A 22,945-nucleotide genomic window follows, 5' to 3' on the forward strand; every position below is an offset into this window, starting at 1 on the left:
CCCACTGCCTTGGTGAGGTATTCTCTATACTGCTCTCTCTGTGAGGTCATATCTTCTATACCCTCTTTCTTGTTGAGGTCATATCCTCTATACCCACTCTCTCAGTGAGGAATCCTCTATTCCTGCTCTCTTGGCAAGTTCATATTCTCTATACCCACTGTCTTGGTGAGGTATTCTCTATACTGCTCTCTCTGTGAGGTCGTATCATCTATACCTGCTCTCTTGGCAAGGTATCCTCTATACCTGCTCTCTCTATGAGGTTGTATCCTCTATATCCCTCTCTCAGCAAGGTTGTATCCTCTATACCTGCTCTCTCAGGAAGGTATTGTCTATACTGCTCTCTCTGTAAGGTCATATCTTCTATACCCACTCTCTCAGTGAGGTATCCTCTATACCTGTTCTCTTGGCAAGGTCGTATCCTCTATATCTGCTCTCTTGATGAAGTATTCTCTATACTTGCTCTTTTGGTAAGGTCATATCCTCTATACCAGTTCTCTTGATGAGGTATCTTCTATACCCACTCTTTTGGCAAGGTCGTATTCTCTATACTCACTCTCTCTGTGAGGTACTTTCTATACCCGCTGTTTCTGCAAGGTCGTATTCTCTATACCTGCTCTCTCTGCAAGGTTGTATCCTCTATGCCCATCCTCTCAGCGAGCTTGTATCCTCTATACCCGCTGTCTTGGCGAGGTTGTATCCTCTATACCTGCTCTCTTGGTGAAGTTGTACCCTCTGTATCTGCTCTGTCAGCGAGGTCATATTGTTAATACCCTCTCTCTCTGCTAGATCATGTCCTCTATGCCTGCTTTTTCAGCGAGGTTGTATCCTAACTATACCACCATGCTGATGACACTCCTCCCTTAGTTCTTATAATGTCTGGCAGAAATCTCACCATGGATGGCAGCTCATCAGCTGAAATGAAACCCCAGCAAGACTGAGCTGCTCTACATCCCTGGAGATGTATCCCCATGTCAAGATCTTGTGATTTTCTGGGACAACTCTCAGATCTCTCCATCTAACACCACACACAACCTTGAGGTGGTTCTTGACAGCCAACTCTCCTTCTTGCCTTCCATATAGATTTCTTCTTTATAATATCAGGAGGCTATTTCTAGACACAATGGCCACTCAAGTACTTGTTCAGTCCCTTGTCAACTTGACACAGGACTACTGCACCTGCTGTGCATGCCATCTGACCCTTGCAAATGATCCAGACTTGTTTTCAACCTTGCGAGATCTGCTACATCATCCATTGCTACACCCTGACTTCCTGTAGCTGCCTGCATCAGATTTAAAACACTCATGCTTGTCTTCAACATAAACCTACCTTAAAGCACTTATCACACCCTACACTACACTACACCCCCTCCAATTCTGTAGCACTGCTACCCTAGAGCCACCATCGCTCAGAGTACCACAACATGTATTCAGACTGTTCTCTGTCCTGGTATCCAGGTGGTGGAATGAAATTCCTCTGAATGTCTGAAAAACTCAGTCAGAACTGGAATTAGCGTGTATGTCATCTGTTAAAAAAGATCAACTGTATTGTGTTTTACTCCAAGCCCCTGGTCTAGTAAGCGAGTGTGAGAATGTATTTACTGATAGAGACTTCAAACCACTTCTGTAAGTCACTCTGGATAAGGGCGTCGGTTAAATGTTATAAATGTAAATGTATTTTTGTGTGGCGTTATAATACGTGTTAAAGATATCGGAGTGGATTTTAATAATAGTTGAGCGTGAATCTGTCCAATCTTGCAACACAGATCCTGTTGCAGGTTTATACAGTACACACCCTCAGAACACAAGAGTAAATTATTATAATCATAGATAATCACACACACACACACACACACACACACACACACACACACACACACACAGAGACAGTTGATCAATGTTTAGTATTTATTGTACAGCAGTTACTCATCCCACTGCAGAAATATTGTGAATAAAAGCGTGTGTAACTTCGTGTGTGTGTGAGAGAGAAACTTCGTGTGTGCTGGGGAAGCTTCTCGCTGTAAGTCTGTTTGTTCTGTTAGACAAACAGTAAGCAGTTGGTTGTGCTTATTTACATAAACCAGTCTGTGTATTTACATCATGTTCAGACCTCTCTCGCTTTCTCTCTCACACACACACCACCTACATATATATATTTCTTTAAAAATATCTTACACACAAAACACACTCACACACTTGCGCTTCTGCAGTGGCGAACAGGAAACTGGTGATGTCATTATCAACGGGTGTGGTCCTGTCACCGTAATGACAATTGAACCAACTCAACTTATTTCCACAGAAGAATGATTTTACATAAAATTGCAGAAAAAGTAAACAAAGGATATTTGAGAACGTCAGTGGTCCAAGGAAGAAACAAGCAACATACTGAAGTGGAGTTTGGTGTTACATTAGCAAGCTTTATAATTCTTTGCTATGGCATGCTGCTAACACTAACGCTAATGCTAACAAAGCATCATTTCCGCATGCTGACTGTGGCTGCTTGTTTTTTATTTATTTTGAAATATTACACTCAAAACAAACTTTTCTAGTTCAATTCAACACATTTGTATTTAGATTGTGCTTTTTGTGAAAGACATTTTCACAAAGTTCTATCCCAGTGTTAGCATTACCATTAGCAATGTTGTGTAAAGTGACTGTTTGTTTGTTTCATTTTTTATTTATGATCATATTATTATGTATTTGGAACGTTAACCCTCTTCACTGATTATATCTAATCTCAGTGGCCCCTCCCCCACAAACCCACAGGCCAAACCTTTACACTTTACCAGAGGTGGACAGTAACGAAGTACATTTACTCGAGTACTGTCCTTAAGTACACTTTCTGAGTATCTGTACTTTACTTGAGTATTATTTTTTTGGAAACTTGTGACTTTAACGTCACTACATTTGAAAGACAAATATCGTACTTTTCACTCCACTACATTTCTATCAAGCTCCTCGTTACTCGTTACTATGAAGGAGCTTTGAAAGTGGATGTTTTTTCTTTTCTTTTCTAAAACGTGACTGTTTTTTTTCGCAGGTGACACCGAGAGCCGATCAGTAATCACTAGGGTCACGTCATGTTTATAGACTGAATAAAATCAAGTTCAGTGATTTTAAATCACGTTTTAAATGTTTGCCGAAAACGGAGCACATCACAGCCTACAAAAACTCGCTATCCAACCTGCAGGAGCATATTGAGGGATGTAAACATTTTATTCCAAGAGAAAGCTTGCAGTGAAATTGTCTGTGCTTTTAGAGCTAGCGGTAACGTTGCAGTAGCTATACAGTCTGGTTAGTCAAATGACTTTCTCTGGATTTGCCTGCCAAGTTGCCGTAGCCTTGTCCACAACTAACGCTAACATACAGCTAGTTAGCATGTAAAAACATAGTTACACTAATATGAATAATGTTAACTTATCTGAAGTCCTTTCAGAAATATGTTTTAGCATAATCTTGGCATTAAAATGAAATTTAAAAATACATGCTGTTGATCATTTTTGCAAGGTCATATTTGGGAAGTAGTGTGCTTGATTTGTCATCATTATGCAATAATACATCAGTGTGTGTATTAGCAGTAAGATAAGTGGTGCACAGTTATCATAATCAGATGGAGGAATGGAGGCGACAGTGCAGAGCTGAGTTTCTCATTCGTTACCCAGTTAGTGCACACAGTTCTGGTCCTGTTGGACCCACCAAACCTGCTCCGACAGAGAAAGTTCACTGATTTGATGACAGGTTTAAATATTGTGGCTCGTATAACAGCTTGTGTACGGAAACTCGGCTGTGACCCAAACAGAGACGCCAATCGAACACGAATATGGACGAGTATTTGGTTATGGGATCTCCAGGACACAGGAAACGGACTGTTCTACAACACTACGGACTGAGTTCTTGGAGAGATGGATCACAGATCCAGCTGGCTCATGCTCTTGTTGCACTGAATCCAGAAAGTGATTCGTTTCTTGATGTAAAGGCTGTGAAGCATGTTCCGGACCTGTCATGATCGCCTGTACCTGAGACAGAGTACAAAGTTGCTAAACAGTTTTCCAGCTCACAAAAACAATCACAGTCACTCTAAGGGGACTGGACCCTACAGCACATCCTCTCAAAGTACCACACACACATGTGATTGCAATGCTCAGTGTACTGCCTCCTTTCGAACCTGCCTTAATGTCCGGTGCGAGAATTAATTAATTCTCCACTCAGAGAAACATGATTTTGAAGCACAGACGTGAAACGCACCACAAAAGAAAGGTGCAGTCGGTCCAGTCAGGGTTTGAGAGGAACTTAACGCAAAAACACACAACTGAGTGGAAGGACATCGTTCTTAGGAGGTTCTGCACTAACACTCACCGCCTGCAGCTTTGGGGTTCAGGATTCTTACACAAAATGGTGAAAGTTTTTTGGGTCTGAGAGATTATACTCTATTTCAAACGATGTTCTAATGACACACACTGTGCAGTGAGAGAGAGAGAGAGAGAGAGAGAGAAGTGGCCTGAATATAGACTATACTGTACTTTGTGCAGATTTGCAGCATGTTTTGAGATTAGAACTCTGGGTTGGTGTGTTGGTTGTTGATAGCAAACTCATATTATCAAGCATTTACATCATAGACTGAGTTCTCGGACGGTAGTTTGTGCCCCCCCCATGGTTGCCCTAATGCCCACTAATTAGATTTGTTCTGGAGCTGATCCTGGGTTCAACGTCACCACCATCATCTAAATAAATAAATTAATGCAAATAAATATGTATCAGTGTGAACATCCCAATCCTAATCCCGATCCTGATCCCGATCCTGATCCATGTCCTACAGCTTCTCACTGCAACAGAAAAAAGAACAGGATGAGTTCATTGCACATGTAACCCTGGTGTTATCTTTTAAGTCCAAGACCACACCCAAATCTTCATAAACTACAATGGCATCGTTAAAATCATGTCTTAACCCTAACCTTTTCCTGATACATTTCCATATTCAGACTCTCAGAAAGGGGAGGGCTCAAAGGAAGGAGGTGGGGCTTAGGAGTTGCCCATGAACTTCAGAGTGTTCCTCACCTGGCGTCTGAAGGACAGGGTTCTGAAGAACTTGTTGATCTGGAAGGCGGTGTGTGTGCGCGTGTCGTCACTCAGGCGTACGGTGGTAGCACTGGACAGAGACGCTCTCACACTCACACTCTTCACCAGCTGAGCTCCAGGGCCGAGACCCGAGACTGGCCGGGACACAACCACCATGTAAGAGACATCCTTCTGCTCATCAACGTAACTCACTGCCAGGGGAGGGTAGAGTGGGGATTAGTGTTTATTTCACACACACACACTCAGTACTCTCTTAAGTACAGAAGGAATTTAATCAGGGTTGCCAGGTCTGTGGTTTGTCTGCATTTTGATACAAGAATCAGAGGCTAATACAGCTAACAAGAAATGGAAGTCTGTAGCCACCAGTTTAGCGCAGCACTCTAAATGTGTATGATAATGAACAAAAGAACATCACAGACTGAAAAACAGTCACTCCCTTCCTCAGCATACATTTTATTGTGCGTGTGTGTGTGTGTGTGTGTGTTACCTGTAGCCGTGAGTGCTGTGTCAGTGGTACTGGTGAGCTCCTGGAGGATTGTGGGATACGCTGGGTGGAGGAGGAACAGTCTGCGGAGGACGGGCTCAGGTGGGCTCACCTGTCTCACACACACAAAAATAAGATCCCAAAACATTCACACACACAAACACACTCGCAGCATGCTACTCCTTTTCAACACTGTTACCTTGGTAACATTCTTCGATGCAGGAAGTGGATCACCTGCCCAAAACAGGAATGCTGACTGGCCGGATGTGGTCAGAACGGTAGAACCTTCCAAAGCAAGGAAGGGACAAACAAACTCCGCCTCCCACAGGCTCTGCCCCTGAGCTCCATCAACAATCTGGACCTGAGAGAGAGTAAGCAGGCAAAATAATAATAATAATAATAATAATAGTGTGTGTGTGTGTGTGTGTGTGTGTGTGTGTTACCTTTCGGACACCATTAGCAGATTGCTGGATGAGCAGATCAGGAACTCCATCATTGTTAAAATGACCAATAGCAGGACGGCTACAAACACACACACACACACACACACACGTTAAATGGCACTAAATGTTAGCGACAAGACAACTGCTAATCTCCATCGCTAAGCTAATGTCAAGGATGTGTTAAGGATGGCTGAGTTACACAAATGCGTCATTTAGAGATGCAAAGCAAGTACAACTCCCATGATCATAAAACACACACACACACTCTTACACTCTCAGACAGATACACACCTGTGTATAGAGGAGGAGTTGATGGTCCAGGTGGTGTGTATGTCCCTCTCTCGGATGACGGAGATCCGACTGTTCACACACACCAACACCCAGTCACTGCGGCTGGAGTTACGGCTCGACTCAGTGTCCAGGTTATTATGGTTATTACACACTCCGGCCACCAGGGGGAGAAAATACTCAACCTGATCACTGCTGTACACAGAGAGAGAGAGAGAGAGAGAGAGAGAGAGAGACTGACTCTCAGGTACACTATCATACAGGTGTTTATAGTGTGTGTGTGTGTGTGTGTGTGTGTTTTACACACCTGTAGATGCGGATGAGTGTAGACGAATTATTCTTCCTCTGTTTCTCCCACATGGGGTCCCTCACACTGAGACTCGGGGGAAAGGTCGTCTGGCCTGTTGCCTGTTTATAAACATCTCTGACAGACACTGCCTCCACCATACCTGCACAAAACACCATGCTAGCACATTAGTATGGAACTGACACTCTGCTATTGCTAACACTGCATGACAAGCTAACTTCAAAAATGAACTAAACTGTTCACACCAGTATATACTGAAGGGGTTAATAATACGAAACTGAGTGGGTCATACCAATACGAACTTAACTGAATGGGTTATACCAATTTGTACTGAAATTAATGGGCCATAACAATATGTACTGAATGGGTTATACCAATGTGTTCTGAACTTTACTGGTCCTCTCAATTCATACTGAATACTGCATACCGGTATGGACTAAATGGACTGTAGTTCTAGGTACTGAACGGCTCGTACCAGTACGTACTGAAGGGAACAGTCTGTGTATTAGCTCATACTGAAGAGTGACCAGCTCTCTTACCCAAACCAAACAGGATGTAATACGCTCCCACTGCTGTCTCATGCAGTAAGGGACCAATCAGCTTTCCCTGTGCTGTGAGGTTAAAGTTCACTGGCTGGCCAATCAGAGAGCCCGTCATCCCTGAGTGCAGGACGAGAGAGAGATCTGATTCCTGGAATTCAGACAGAAGAAAAGAAAGTGAGAGCTCATTAAGATGCTACAGAAAGTAAATGTGTGTGTGTGTGTGTGTGTGTGTACCTGATCTTCAGGTAGAGTAGCAATCAGCAGGTCTGGAACAGAATCTCCCTGCAAATCAGGAACAGCCACAGCCTGTGACTCCACCTCCCCTGCTGGCACCTCCCACAACTTCTTACCTGAACCAATCAGGAATAAGTACATCTTGATGTACTTGACATCAATCTCGATGTCAGGTAATGTTAAATCTAATCCTGGGCCTCCCCCCCCGGTATTAATCTATCTACTCCATCTGACTTCAAAGAACGAAATGGTCTCGGTTTACTTCACATAAATATCAGGAGTCTTGTTTCTAAACTGGACTTAGTTAAAGTTTGGGTGTCCACCTCTGATCCAGATATTTTGGTTTTATCTGAGACATGGTTGAAGAAATCTGTTTTGGATTCTACTATTCAGATAAATGGTTATAACATCTTCCGTAGTGATCAACTAAGTAAGGGTGGTGGTGTTGCCATTTATGTTAAAACCAGGTTTACTTGCAGGGTAACAAAATCTTTTGCACAACCCAAGCTCTTTGAGTTTTTATCAATAGATATCTCTTTGTCTACTACAGCTCATTTATCTGTCGTAGGCTGTTACAAGGCCCCATCTGCTTCTAAGGAAGCTGTTAATGTACTAGCAGATACATTAGCTGAGTTTCAGGATCATGAAGTTGTGCTTATGGGAGATCTCAACTGGGATTGACTTTCTGCTAATTCTGAGTCCCTGAAACACTCATGCGTTGAATTAAATCTTACACAGCTTATTCCTTCCCCCACTCGTCCAAATTTAAAATATCCAGACAAGTCAACTTTAAGAGATCTAATACTCACCAATGCTCCCCAAAAATATTCATCTGTAGGGGTGTTTTCAAATGACATCAGTGACCATTGCGCAATAGCATGTATTAGGGACACCAGGCTTCCAAAATTCAAGCCCTGTATTCTCATTAAGAGAAATTTCAAAAGGTTTGATGATCAAGCCTTTTTACATGACTTAAATCATTGTGATTTCCCTAGAATAAGTCTTATTCCTGATGTCAATACTGCATGGAATTATTTCAGATCACTTTTTTTTTTATCTGTCACTGATAAGCATGCCCCCTTGACTTGTTATAGAATCAAAGGGTGTGACAACCCCTGGTTTTCCCCTGAACTGGCCACCCTTATTCACAAGAGAAATGCTGCTTGGGCCCTAGCAGGAAACAGCCCCTCAATCTGACTGGGTTCACTTCAGGCGTCTCAGGAACAAGTGCACATATGCTACCAGGAAATGTAAATCTGACTTTTTCCTTAACTCAGTATCTAGTAATCTGAATAATCCTTTTAAATTCTGGAAAACTATAAAATCCCTGGCACATCCTCTTAGTGACACTACCACAGCATATAGCTATAGATACTCAGCAAATTTCAAACAAACACACTATTGTTAATTTATTTAATAAGCATTTCATTAAAGCAGGGGATTGATTTGAACAAACCCATCCTGATGATGTTTCCTTATCCTCAGATTACCTCTCTAGATCACCCGCCTCTATTATATGGGACAGGTTTGACTTTGAAGTCATTCCCCTCTCCGCAGTGCTTAAAGCTCTGAAAGAAATTGATCCCAAGAAATCTCATGGCCCTGATGGCCTAGAGCCTGCCTTATTAAAATTGGCAGCTAACATCATAGCAGAGCCCCTGGCTCACATATTTAACTTGTCTCTCTCGTCCAATGTCATTCCTGACATCTGGAAATCTGCTTATGTGTTGCCCCTCTTAAAAGGAGGGGATCCTTCCATTCTTGACAATTACCACCCTATTTCAAAATTATCTGTGCTTGCCAAGATCTTAGAATCTCTAGTAAATTCTCAGCTTAAGGACTTTCTCCAGAGCCACAATATACTTAGCCCAACACAGTCAGGCTTTAGGGCCCAGTATAGTACCATTACTGCAGCCACTCTGGTACTCAATGACATCACCAATACTCTTGATAAGATGAGCTGTGCTGCCCTATTCATTGACTTGTCTAAGGCCTTTGATACAGTTGACCATTGTATTTTACTGAAACGACTACAGGACATTGGCTTGGGTGAAAAGGCTGTCAGTTGGTTTAATAACTATTTTACCAACAGATCTCAAATTGTTAAAGCTGATGGGTATAGTTCTGACTCCCTGAGAATTAAAAGAGGTGTCCCACAAGGGTCCATTCTAGGCCCGATCCTCTTTACTATTTATATAAACACCATTTCCTCTGCAGTAGAAAATGGCAAAATTCACCTGTATGCAGATGATACAGTTTTATATTGCATGGCACCGACTTTAGTTCAAGCTTGCAAATCTCTTCAGCAGTGTTTCAATACACTGCAAGCCTCTTTTTCCAGTCAGAGATTAGTCTTAAATGCTAACAAAACTAAGGTTATGCATTTTACAAAATACAGCTTAGTGTATTTATTTCAGTAGAGCACTTTAAACAGCTACTAAAAAACTTGAAATCAGACTGTTGCACATGTTTCCAATGACTTTTACCCATGTCCCCTCTCCCCATCAGATTTGTAATCAATTCAACGTGTTTGACTTTGTCTGTTTGTTTTGTTTCTTGTTTGCACGGTCTACTATTTGTAGCTCCTTTTACTTCTTCTGTTTGTTTTGATGTTGTTCTGTATTGCATACTTTAATTGTATAAGAGTATGTGTTTATATTGTCTATATGTACTCCCACGGCTCCCTTGCAAAAGAGATTTAATATCTCAATGGGATATCACCCGGTAAAATAAAGGACAAATAAAAGTACATAAATTAATTCATTACAGCCACTCCCCAGGTATATCACAGTCAGGTGTGTTAATGCCTGACCTGTAGACGCGTTAACGCTGCTCAGGTGTGTGGAGGTGATGAGCAGGCAGGTGTAGGGAGATGAACACTGCACGGAGGAGAGCGGCTCCTTCAGAGAGCGACTCCAGATCACAGAGCCGTTCACTCCATGCAGAGCGACTACACTGTACTCTACAGAGAGAGAGAGAGTGAGAGAAACAGAGAGAGAGAGAGAGAGAGAGACAGAGAGAGTGAGAGACAGAGAGAGTGAGAGAGAGACAGAGAGTGAGAGACAGAGACAAGCGAGAGTGAGAGAGAGTGAGACAGCAAGAGTGAGAGACAGAGAGAGTGAGAGAGACAGTGAGAGACAGAGAGAGCGAGAGTGAGAGAGACAGAGAGATAGTGAGAGAGAGTGAGTGAGAGACAGAGAGTGAGAGACAGAGAGAGTGAGAGAGACAGAGAGAGAGTGAGTGAGAGACAGAGAGTGAGTGACAGAGAGAGTGAGAGAGAGACAGAGAGAGACAGAGAAAGCGAGAGTGAGAGACAGAGAGAGAGTGAGTGAGAGAGAGAGACAGAGAGAGTGAGAGACAGACAGTGAGAGAGAGCGAGAGTGAGAGACAGAGAGAGACAGAGAGTGAGTGAGAGAGACAGAGTGAGAGAGAGAGTGAGACAGAGAGATAGTGAGAGAGAGAGAGAGTGAGTGAGAGACAGAGTGAGTGACAGAGAGATAGTGAGAGAGACAGAGAGAGTGAGTGAGAGACAGAGAGAGTGAGAGAGAGACAGAGAGAGAGTGAGAGAGACAGAGAGCGAGAGTGAGAGACAGAGAGAGAAAGTGAGAGACAGAGAGAGAGAGACAGAGAGTGAGAGAGAGACAGAGAGAGCGAGAGTGAGAGACAGAGAGAGTGAGAGAGAGACAGAGAGAGAGTGAGAGACAGAGAGAGCGAGAGTGAGAGACAGAGAGAGTGAGAGAGAGAGACAGAGAGATAGTGAGAGTGAGAGACAGAGAGAGTGAGAGAGAGAGAGAAATAGTGAGAGAGAGTGAGAGACAGAGAGTGAGAGAGAGACAGAGAGAGTGAGAGACAGAGAGTGAGAGACAGAGAGAGAGACAGAGAGAGTGAGAGAGAGACAGAGAGTGAGAGACAGAGTGAGTGACAGAGAGAGAGAAAGACGGATAGAGAGAGACACACAGACAGACAGAGAGCAAGAGAGAGAGAGTGACAGAGAGAATGAGTGAGAGAGAAAGATGGATAGAGAGACAGAGAGAGAAAGACAGATAGAGAGAGAGACAGACAGACAGTGAGCGAGGGAAAGAGAGAGACAGACAGATAGAGACAGAGACAGGGAGACAGATAGAGTGAGAGAGAGAGAGTGAGAGAGATGGATTAGTTAATTACATGTTGCAGTGAGTAAATTACTGATTCAGGTCACACAATTATAATAATAATGATAAAGCAATGTACATTATTCTGTGTGTGTGTGTGTGTGTTACCCTTGCTGTTTCCCAGGAAACTGATCTGCTGGCTGCTGTTGTTGATCCTCATGACTGCGATTAATAAGTCCTCCACTCCGTCCCCGTCTACATCCCATAATGCCATGGGAGGTGATGTCACACCTGAGGAGTGGAACATGTGTAAAGGGGGGCAGGTTGTGATCAGATGCACTGCACAGGGCCTGAATAAAGCGCTGTGATCAGTAACTGGAGTGAAGCGATCAGGTGGAGCGCTGTGCGGGTTTCAGGAGCACAGTTTACCCAGAAGGCACTGCTGCATGTTCTTTCCCACAATTTAACCCTGATATAAACGTAGGACGGTCGTTGCAGAAGGTTCTGAATCATGAACAGGGTCACAGTGTGGATCTCTAAACTCTAAGCTCGATGTTCGAGAAATGTCTCAGTCAGAACAGTGTTGTGAATAAAGCCTGTGTAATGTTATGGAGAAATGAAAGTGTATCTTACCGCCTGCGTGTCCCACTTCGGTCTCCCACTCCTTCTGTCTTTGTGAGCCGCCTCGGTGGCATGGCAACAAGAAGGCGAACAGCAGGACGAACATCATGGCGCAGAGCAGCGGCACCACAAACGCTGCTGTGCGCATCGCTGCCCTGCCCTTCGCCTTCTGCCCTGCCCCCTCACTGACCAACCCTACCCCCTCGTCAGACACTCCTCCCATCTCACACCTCCTGTCCTTCCCGCCGCCCCGTCTCCATGCGTCCTCCTCATCCTCGTCCTCCTCATGCAGCTCCGCCCCTTCCTGTCCTAGCCTGAGTGTCGCAGTGTGTGAGGCGAGGCCATTCCGTGGGTAATTCAGCACGAGGTCGTCCTCCTCGCTGTCATCCTCACTGTCCACCTGGGTCAGGGGGTCATACTCGCCCAGTTCTGAGCCCTTCTTCCCTACACACACACACACACACACACACACACACACACACACACACATCATAACTATACATCTGTTTCCTAAATGAAGTCCAGCACTAGCAGTGTGTTTAAAGAGCACAAAGCCCAGAACAGCAAGATGTGAAAAAAAGGTTGAAGTGATGTTTGTTTACTGCAAAAAGATACAATCAAAATAATGAGTGTAAGATATAAGCTACGCATATAGTTTCATAAAACAAATAATAAGTCCAAATCACAAGATACTAACAAAAAGAAAGAAACAATCACTCACCCTGACCCTAATCACTGTCAGTAAATGAACATTAAAACCTGTGTGTATATGACGTGAACACACCACGCTACAGAACAAGGTGTGTAATGACACAGTGGGAGTGGAACCAACACAGAACCATCCAGAACATCCACATTTACCTCAGATAAGATAAGATAAGATAAGATAAGATAAGATAAGATAAGATAAGAAGATCTTTATTATCCCACTATGGGGAAATTTCCTGTTTGCAGCAATACAGTGGAGAGCAGCAGAGGAGGAACATATCAAGATACACACATAAAAAATATATTTCAAAAAATTTATTTTATATGTATATATATATATATATATATATATAGAGAGAGAGAGAGAGAGAGAGAGAGCGAGATGGGCGGCACGATGGTGTAGTGGTTAGCGCTGTCGCCTCACAGCAAGAAGGTCCGGGTTCGAGCCCCGTGGCTGGCAAGGGCCTTTCTGTGCGGAGTTTGCATGTTCTCCCCGTGTCCGCGTGGGTTTCCTCCGGGTGCTCCGGTTTCCCCCACAGTCCAAAGACATGCAGGTTAGGTTAACTGGTGACTCTAAATTGAGCATAGGTGTGAATGTGAGTGCGAATGGTTGTCTGTCTATGTGTCAGCCCTGTGATGACCTGGCGACTTGTCCAGGGTGTACCCCGCCTTTCGCCCGTAGTCAGCTGGGATAGGCTCCAGCTTGCCTGCGACCCTGTAGAAGGATAAAGCGGCTAGAGATAATGAGATGAGATGAGATATATATATACACACATATATATATATATATATATATATATAGAGAGAGAGAGAGAGAGAGAGAGAGAGATGGGCGGCACGGTGGTGTAGTGGTTAGCGCTGTCGCCTCACAGCAAGAAGGTCCGGGTTCGAGCCCCGTGGCTGGCAAGGGCCTTTCTGTGCGGAGTTTGCATGTTCTCCCCGTGTCCGCGTGGGTTTCCTCCGGGTGCTCCGGTTTCCCCCACAGTCCAAAGACATGCAGGTTAGGTTAACTGGTGACTCTAAATTGAGCGTAGGTGTGAATGTGAGTGCGAATGGTTGTCTGTGTCTATGTGTCAGCCCTGTGATGACCTGGCGACTTGTCCAGGGTGAACCCCGCCTTTCGCCCGTAGTCAGCTGGGATAGGATCCAGCCCACGACCCTGTAGAACAGGATAAGCAGCTACAGATAATGTATGTATATATATATATATATATATATATATATATATATATATATATATATATATAAAAGAAAGAAAAAATATACCTAAGATAAATAATGAATTAAATGAAACACACATATTGCACATATCAGGTGGTCATATTGCAAAAGATAAAACAGAAAAAACAATACGACACTTTTGGCAAACATACTACTGTGAGCAGTGCTGGTTGTACAGTCTAACAGCTGCAGGAAGGAATGACCTGCAGTAATGCTCCTTCACACACTTAGGGTGGCGCAACCTCCCTAGATGCGTTGATAAATTAATAAGAAAAGCTTCAGAACCAGTCATCTAACTCTGCCATTAGAGCTAATTGACTACTAACACAACTTTAATGGATCTTTCTGAGATTGTTTCAGGGGCAGGGATGTGGAGGTGGGGCGATACTTGCGTAATGCACAATTAGTGATTTATAGAGTACACAGCGTGTGTAAAGGTTTTACTTAAATCTGACAAAAACAAAGTGAGATATTTCTTTAAAAATATATAACCGTAACCATAACAACAACTCATCGGCTATCACTTGCAAACGAGCAGGATGGTACTTATATGGCCCTTTTCCACTACCCTTTTTCAGCTCACTTCAGCTCGCTTCAGCTCACTTCAGCCCGACACGGCTCGCGTTTCGACTACCAAAAACCAGCACGACTCAGCTCGCTTCAGCCCTGCTTAGCCCCTAAAACTCGCACCGTTTTGGAGTGGGGCTGAAGCGAGCCAAACCGTGCCGAGTGAGGCTGGGGGCGTGAGCAGACACTCCCCTGTGCACTGATTGGTGAGGAGGCGTGTCCTCACATGCCCACACACGCCCCGCGAGCGCGCTGGGATCTGTAAACACCACAAACCCGGAAGAAGAAGAATTACGAATTACGAGAATTTCTGAAGCCTTATGCGCCTCGCCTCATCTATACGCTCTTGCCAGTATCTGTTGGCGTTGTCGGTGACAACAAGCCACAGCACCAAGACCAGCAACACTAACGACTCCATGTCCTCCATGTTTATTGTTTACTATTCGGGTCGTGAGACTACCGCTTAAAAGCTCACTGAATCAGTGACATACAGAGCATCGTGCACGAGTTCGCGGAGCGCAAGGCTCGTCGTATGCCCTTCAAATAATGCGCGCAGTAGGCTATTGATGTTTTATTATGAGCCATGTACAGTATGTCGCCGAATGTTTTTTTGTTTCTGAGTTACATGTTCGTTTGAAGGACTTAATGTACAAAATAACATAGTTGCACCCCGTAGTGTTGAAATTGGCAAACACAGTGCATTCAGTGAGGTTTGCACCGCCCTCCTTTTATTTCTGACTCTTCCTGTCACTGTTGCAACCTCTGAGCGCTCATTCGTATGCCCTTCAAATAATGTGCGCAGTATAGGCTATTGATGTTTTATTATGAGCCATGTACAGTATCCTAATGTTTTTTGTTTCTGAGTTACATGTTCGTTTGAAGGACTTGATGTACTAAATAACATAGTTGCACCCGGTAGTGTTGAAATTGGTAAACACCGCAGTTGCGGACATTTTGTAGCCTAAAATGATGTTATGATAAGCTTTAATAAAATGCCCGGTCATTTGCCCCGCCCCCGGCCCGGCTCTGACTTGTTCCGCCACTGTCACTGATGTCACTGTTTGCGCTGCTTAACGACATCACGTGACGTCCACCCACTTTCGCTAACTCCACCCAATGTGTCCACCCACTTCCAGCCAGCACGGTTCAGCGCGGTTGTAGTCGAAATGCAACTTCAATAGCCCCGCTCAGCTCGACTCAGCTCGACTCGGCACGGCACGGCTCAGCCGCGTTTGTAGTGGAAAAGCGGCATTATTGTTTGTGGGCCTGCAGATGGCTAACGAGGCTGATCCTAGATTTGCAAATCCTGTGAGAGTGTGGGCATTCAGTAGAAGTCCCCAGAGGAAGAGAGGTGTTGTTGCTACACTGCTATTCTTTCCTTCTCTCTCTCTTCTTAGTAGCATCTTGGTGTAGGCTCTCTTCATAAAGCTTAGTGCCCTCAGCCACCAAACACTTCCAAACAGGACGATCTACTGCTAGACCTTCCCAGTTGCCAATGTTAATATTGCATCTTTTGAGGTTTGATTTAAGATTGTCTTTGAAACGTTTGCATTGGCCACCCCGTGTCCATTGGCCCTCTTGTAACTGGGAAAACAGAAGCTGCTTGGGTAATTGATGGTTAGGCACCCGTAGGACGTGCGCTGTCCAGCGCAAATGGTTATGGACAATCATAGTTCCTATACTTGTAGAGTTGGCCTCTTCCAAGACACTTGTGTTTGTTTGTTTATCTCGCCAGCTGATACCTAAGATTTTACGAAGACAACGGTGATTGTACTTTTCTAGGCTTTTCAGGTGACGCCTATAAGTCATCCAGGTCTCGCTTGCATACAACAGCGTAGGGATAATGACCACTTTGTAGACACGAGTTTTGGTTTCAGGATGAAGGTCCCTTCCTACAAAACCTTGTTTTCTGAGCCACCTGAAAGCAGCACAGGCACAGCTTAGCCGATGTTGTACTTCCGCATTGATATCTGCAGTTGCGGAGAGGTGACTTCCAAGGTAGGGAAAATGGGTGACATTTTCCAAATCTGTGCCACTGATTATAAGGTGTGGGTCTTATGTAGCTACCTTTGGGGGTGGCTGGAACAGCACTTTGGTCTTCTTGATGTTCAGCTTCAGACCAATACTCTCATAACCTTTCGTAAAGACACTCAAGATGGTTTGGAGATCTTCAGCAGAAAAGGTGCACACGGCACTGTCGTCTGCATATTGGAGCTGGATGACAGAGGTTGTAGATATCTTAGTCTTTGCCTTCAGTCTGCTAAGGTGAAACAGCTTACTGTCCATTCTGTAGACAATTTTGATGCCATCAAGTAACTTGCCTTCGACAAGCCAGAGTATAACTGAGATAAAGATTGAGAACAAAGTAGGCACAATTACACATCCTTGTCTAACTCCAGTAGTTATGCCAAAAGGCTCACTTTCAGATCCATTCCTTGTCAGTATGGTGGCCTTCATGTTGTCATGTAGTAGCTGTAGAATGTTTATGAATTTGGTGAATTCAGCATGTCAAATGCCTCTGACAGATCTATGAATGCCATGTGCAGTGGCTGGTTTTGTTCTCGGCATTTCTCTTGGAGTTGTTTAGCTGTGAATATCATATCCACTGTGCTTCTGGATTACCTAAAACCACACTACGACTCAACAACAACTACACTCCTGTGGTGGGGGGAGGGGTAATACAATGCTGATGCTAAATGTAAATACAGTATAATTTTAATTGTTCTGAACGTATTATTAGTAATTTAACAACAGATCTGAGGTAAATGTTGATGTTTCGGACAATTCTGTACTGCCGTCCATCGTCACTGTGACTTTACATTGCTTGGATACGAAGTGAAAGTGAGCAAAATCATATCATTCACCTCAGACATGTTAGACATCCGTGCAATTTTTGTTATCGCTGAGTCTTTATATCGTCTGGATATAAAACTTATTGTCAAGTTCAGTCACAGGATTTTATAATAGAACTGTCATGATTTTATTTAATACTGAAATAGTTATTAACACATATGTAATTAATAATGAATTATACAAAAATAGTTATGTAACCATAGCAACAAAGGTGTAAAGGCAGTCGACTGATATATTGGGCATGAGGAAGGTGATAGACAGTTGTAATTGTTGTTGTTCTGAGTGTTTTATTAGTAACTTTCCAACACATCTGAGGTAAATGTTGAGGTTTTGGATAATTCTGTGCGTCCATCATCTCACTGTGAATTTACACTGCTTGGATATGAAGTGAAAGTTATCTTGATCATATCATTCAGTGCCCGGTCATTTACCACTAAAGTCTTTGAGCACAAATCTAAAGTGAAAAGAAACTGACAAGAATCCAGCGCAGACAGTATTTTAAAATATCTTAATCTACAGTCTAAATTTTTTAGTTTTGGGGATTATTTCCAAAACAATGAAATGAATGTCTTTCAGCTTCTTTCCATGAACAAGCCAAACCTCTAGACTCATCAGCACAGCTTCACTTCATGGCTTTAATAATAATAATAATAATAATAATAATAATAATAATAATACATTTTATTTAAAGGCGCCTTTCTAGCACCCAAGGACACCGTACAAAAATGAAAGACAAGCCATAAAATACACATTAAAATTACAAAAAGAAAAAACATTAAAACAAGTTACAATTCAAAATTAAAAATTTGACAGTGCAGTGATTAAAGTTGAAAAGCAAGTTTGAACAGGTGTGTTTTGAGTGAGGATTTGAAATGTGGAAGGGAGTTGATATTTCTAAGTTTGGGAGGTAATGAGTTCCAAAGCCGGGGAGCAGAGCGGCTGAAAGCTCTGCTCCCCATGGTGGTGAGACGGGCGGAGGGGACAGTCAAGTGGATGGAAGAAGAAGATCTGAGGGAACGAGAGGGAGTGGCAACGTGGAGGAGATCAGACAGATATGGGGGAGCAAGGTTGTGGATGGCCTTGAAAGTTAACAGAAGGGTTTTGAATTCAATTCAAAACTTGACTAGGAGCCAGTGGAGCTGCTGCAGGATGGGCATGATGTGGTGGATGGAGGGGGTTCTGGTGATGATGCAGGCAGCTGAATTCTGGACCAGTTGGATCTTATGGACAGATTTGTGAGGGAGACCAGAGAGGAGGGAGTTGCAGTAATCCAGACGAGAAGTGACAAGGCTGTGGATAAGAATAGCAGTGGCATGGGGAGTAAGGGAGGGGCGGAGACAGTTGATATTGCGTAAATGGAAATACGCAGACCGGATAATGTTATTAATGTGGGATTGGAAGGAAAGAGTGCTGTCGAGGATGACACCCAGACTCTTAACCTGTGGGGAGGGGGAGATGGAACAATTGTCAATATAAAGAGAGAAACTGTGAATTTTGGATAGTGACGATTTGGTGCCAATGAGGAGAACCTCAGTTTTGTCACTGTTTAGTTTGAGGAAGTTGGAGGAGAACCAGGTTTTTATTTCTGCTAGGTAGTCAGTAAGGGAGGAGGGTGGGAGGTTGGAAGTGGATTTACTGGAGAGGTAGAGCTGGGTGTCATCTGCATAGCAGTGGAAACTGATGTTACATTTACGGAAGATGTTGCCAAGGGGAAGGAGATAAATGATGAAAAGGAGGGGCCCCAGGACAGAGCCCTGGGGCACACTTGAAGTGACAGGGGAAGGGTGGGATGTGAAAGATTTAAGCTGAATGAACTGAGTGCGGCAAGAGAGATAAGATTTAAACCAATCAAGGGGGGTGTGAGTGATACCAATGGATGCTAATCTATTGAAGAGGGTGAAGTGACAAATGGTATCGAAGGCTGCACTCAGGTCAAGGAGGATGAGGATGGTGAGTAAACCAGAATCAGCTGCCATGAGGAGATCGTTGGTGATTTTGATTAGAGCTGTTTCTGTGCTATGGAGGGGATGGAAACCAGACTGAAACTGTTCATACAGGTTGTTATGAGACAAATGGAAGTGGAGTTGATTAGCTACTGTTTTTTCAAGAATTTTGGAAATGAAGGGTAGATTAGAGATAGGGCGTAGGTTATTGAAGTTGGTAGGATCTGCACCGGGTTTTTTCAATATTGGTGTTATTGCAGCAGTCTTAAAGGATGTAGGAACAGTTCCAGTGGAAAGAGAGGAATGGATGATGGCAGAGATGAGAAGGACCAGAGAAGGAAGGCAGGCTTTAACAAGAACAGTAGGAAGGGGGTCCAGCTGACATGTGGATGGCTTAGACTTACGGATGAGATCTGAGATTTCTGAGGCGGTGGGAAGCTGGAAGGAAGAGAAGGAGTGAGAGGGTGGAGGAAGTTCAGGTAAACTGATGGGGGTGGATTGTGAACCGAGATGCTGGTGAATTGTTTGGATTTTTTCAGCAAAGAATAACATGAGGGAGTTACAGAAAGCAGGTGAATACAGGTGAGGTGGTAGGGAGTTTGGGGGTTGGCTGAAGTTCTTGAGCAGTGAAAACAGTGATTTGGTGTTACCTTCGTTAGAACAGATTATACCAGAGAAATAGTTGGATTTGGCTTCAGCAATACAGTCCTTGTAATGAAGTACATGATTGTTGTACATGCCTTTATGAACAGATAGTCCAGTTTTCTTGTAAAGTCGCTCAAGTTGTCAGCCTTTGGCTTTCATGAGCTGAAGTTCAGGTGTAAACCAGGGAGCAGAACGGGAGAAGGAGACAGACCTGGTTTTTAGTGGAGCAAGGGAATTAAGGATGGTGTGAAGGCCAGTGTTGTACTGTGCGACCAGCTCTTCCGGGGTGGGTAAATTGTGACTGTCCAAGAGGGAGTCAATGCTAGAGGAGAGAGAATTCAAGTTGATATCCTTTATATTACGGAAAGAAATAAGACGAGGGAGCTTAGTAGTGGAGAGAGAGAGAGTTTGGTATTAAATGAGATGAGGAAGTGGTCAGTTGTAGGGAGTTCATCTGCTGTACAGTCAAGGGGGGAGATACCAGAGCAACAAATTAAGTCCAAGATGTGACCTTTAGAGTGAGTGGGAACATTGGTGTGCTGCTGAAAACCGAAACTCTCAAGGCAGGATGAAAAGTCTCTGGTAAGAGTGTTGTTGATATTGTCCATGTGGATGTTGAAATCTCCCACAGAATGATGTTTGGTGATAGAGTAGAGAGGTGTGTCAGCAGAGCAGCAAAATCATTTAAAAAGTTTTTTTTTTTGGTTTGGGGGGTGGTAGACAATTGCAATGATGGTGGGAGTAGATCCAGACAGTTGACATACAGTAAATTCAAAGGAGCTGAAGGCAGGTAGAGACACTGGCGAGACTTTCCATTTATCGCGGTAAATTATCGTGAGACCTCCTCCCCGGCCGGAGCCACGAGGTTGACAGATGTAAACAAACCCCGGAGGAGTTGATTCATTGAGTTGGGAAAAGTCATTAGGTTGTTGCCATGTCTCGGTTAAACAGAGAAAGTCAAACTTACGGTCAATGAGAAGATCCTGGATGAGAGACCCTTTGCTCGTAAGGGAGCAGATGTTGAGTAGACTGAAGTTGACAGTGGTGTTGTCGCCTATGACAGCAGTGTTAGCCAACCAAGCTGGGCTGGCTAGCACACTGTGGTCAACAACTCGACCGGTGTTTCGTGGAGGGCGACGAGAAATGGACCAGATGGATTTTATTGTTGTCGAGGTGTCTTGATGAAGGCTCCGGCGGGATCCACGGTGAATATGTCTCTGGTGAGGCTGGGAGGTGATGTCCGGATGAAGGTGAAGTAAAGCCGGCGGAGGCACAGACAGGTGAAAACGTAGCCAGAGAAGCTCCGCAGCTGAGTACTGGAGCAAACCAGTCGCGGGTTGGTGGACCAGCAACAGGAGAGGCCAGATAATCATGGACCAGATATATATTATATCGGACCACATTGTGCACAGGGACCCAGTCCCTTGGACGCCAGGGCAAGCAGAGCCAGGTGAGGCTGGATATGACAGGACAGGTAAGCTAACAAGTCGCACGCAGCACAGGTCCACATGGGAGAGTCAGCTCAATTGTTGATCTGGCTATGTGGGATGAGACTCCCATTTGAGAACCTTACATAGTTCATCGGTCCAAATAACGGTAAAACCCTTAAAATCACTTTAAAAGTGGTTAGAAGTTGCCGGTGAGCAGCGGCAGCCAGTTGCGCCAGCGTTCACTCAGCCGGAACCGGAAGGTTATTAGTCAAAGACATACAAAAACAGTGATTTGTGATATCAAATGGACTTTTAATAATTTTGAGTATGTTTTTTAATATTAGATTTCATTCTTAGTCAGCAAAACACACGTTGTCAAGAGACACATTCCCCCAGGAAATTATTCTGGCAAATGTGTAAATGATTGATGGTCAGTGGAGTTTGTCGTATGCAGGGTTCTTCAGAAAATCTGAAGTAACCGGCTAAAAAAAAGTAGTAGGCGGTTTTGGAATCTGTGGCAGCAAAATCAAAGACCCTAATGCTAGGGGGGTCTGGGGGCATGCCCCCCCCCAGAAACTTTTGAAATTCACATGCCTTCTGGTGGATTCTGGTGCATTCTCAGCTCTCTCTCTCTCTCTCTCTCTCTCTCATATATCATCAGATGGCCAACTCAGTGTCATGCAGCCACACCCTTGTTTCTGGTCCTAAGTTGAAGAGGCCAGCTTCTGAGGGTGGGCTGTATAGGGGTGTGGCAGCGGGGACATGGTCAAGCGTCGGTCTGTGAATGGAGGGCGGAGTCAGGGAAGGTAAGTGGCAGAATCACTGCACCTGACAGGAATTAACCTGTGTTTGTGTGTCTTCCCCAGTGACCGCGCCCTATAAGAGGAGAGGGAGAGCAGAGGAAGGGAGCTCTCTCGAACAGAACACATGCATGTTGTGTGTGACTGTGTGAGGTTAAAGCTGAAAAGCTAAAATAAAAGGGTATTGGCGAACTCAGTTCTGGCCTGCCGTGCTTCTGTGCTCCACCCACCTTAACTATTTCTACAGTGGTGCCGAAACCCGGGACGGAGTACAGAAGAGAACAGCCCCATGCAGTCCTCCCCCCTCAAGGACCTGGTCCATGCCCTCATCTCGGCCCAGAAGAGCCAACACCAGGCGCTGGTCGCCCTCCGGAAGGAGCAGGAACAACGGTTCGAAGCCCTGGTGCTGGCACATCAGGAAGATCGCCAGGCATTCCGGCACCTGCTCGCGTCGGCGGGGTCCACCATCTCCACTGCTGTAGACTCTCCCCACCTCACCCTAATGAAGATGGGTCCACATGACGACCCCGAAGCCTTCCTTGCTCTTTTTGAGCAGGCAGCAGAAGCATGGGGTTGGCCAGTGGAACAGCACGCAGTGCGCCTCCTCCCAGGCGAGGTGCAGCTGGCCGCGCTACAGCTCCCCGCCGACAGCCGGCTGGTCTATGCCGACCTCCGCAGGGCCATTCTCCAACGTG

At 44.4% G+C, this 22,945-nt stretch overlaps 1 protein-coding gene across 3 annotated transcripts in view; it reads right to left on the minus strand.

Annotated features, from left to right (window-relative positions):
- Nucleotides 1-22,945, minus strand: part of fam234b (family with sequence similarity 234 member B) — a 35,950-nt gene that overhangs the window by 5,151 nt on the left and 7,854 nt on the right. The window contains exons 2-13 of one of the 3 annotated variants that reach the window (XR_009651120.1): nucleotides 12,096-12,527; nucleotides 11,631-11,753; nucleotides 10,184-10,333; nucleotides 7,372-7,487; nucleotides 7,135-7,285; nucleotides 6,596-6,737; nucleotides 6,292-6,483; nucleotides 6,001-6,079; nucleotides 5,757-5,918; nucleotides 5,561-5,669; nucleotides 5,053-5,264; nucleotides 2,190-4,820 (exon numbers count right to left, since the gene is read on the minus strand). Coding sequence is in view for 2 of the 3 variants with exons in the window: in XM_060904169.1 (XP_060760152.1) it covers nucleotides 4,818-4,820; nucleotides 5,053-5,264; nucleotides 5,561-5,669; nucleotides 5,757-5,918; nucleotides 6,001-6,079; nucleotides 6,292-6,483; nucleotides 6,596-6,737; nucleotides 7,135-7,285; nucleotides 7,372-7,487; nucleotides 10,184-10,333; nucleotides 11,631-11,753; nucleotides 12,096-12,527 (1,871 nt within the window). In the remaining variant the exon portion in view is untranslated. Of the gene's footprint in view, nucleotides 1-1,887; nucleotides 4,821-5,052; nucleotides 5,265-5,560; nucleotides 5,670-5,756; nucleotides 5,919-6,000; nucleotides 6,080-6,291; nucleotides 6,484-6,595; nucleotides 6,738-7,134; nucleotides 7,286-7,371; nucleotides 7,488-10,183; nucleotides 10,334-11,630; nucleotides 11,754-12,095; nucleotides 12,528-22,945 lie in introns of those variants that run through there. The other 2 variants (XM_060904170.1, XM_060904169.1) reach the window with 2 other exon arrangements.

This window comes from Neoarius graeffei, chromosome 22, assembly GCF_027579695.1.
Source record: "Neoarius graeffei isolate fNeoGra1 chromosome 22, fNeoGra1.pri, whole genome shotgun sequence".
Taxonomy (NCBI): domain Eukaryota; kingdom Metazoa; phylum Chordata; class Actinopteri; order Siluriformes; family Ariidae; genus Neoarius; species Neoarius graeffei.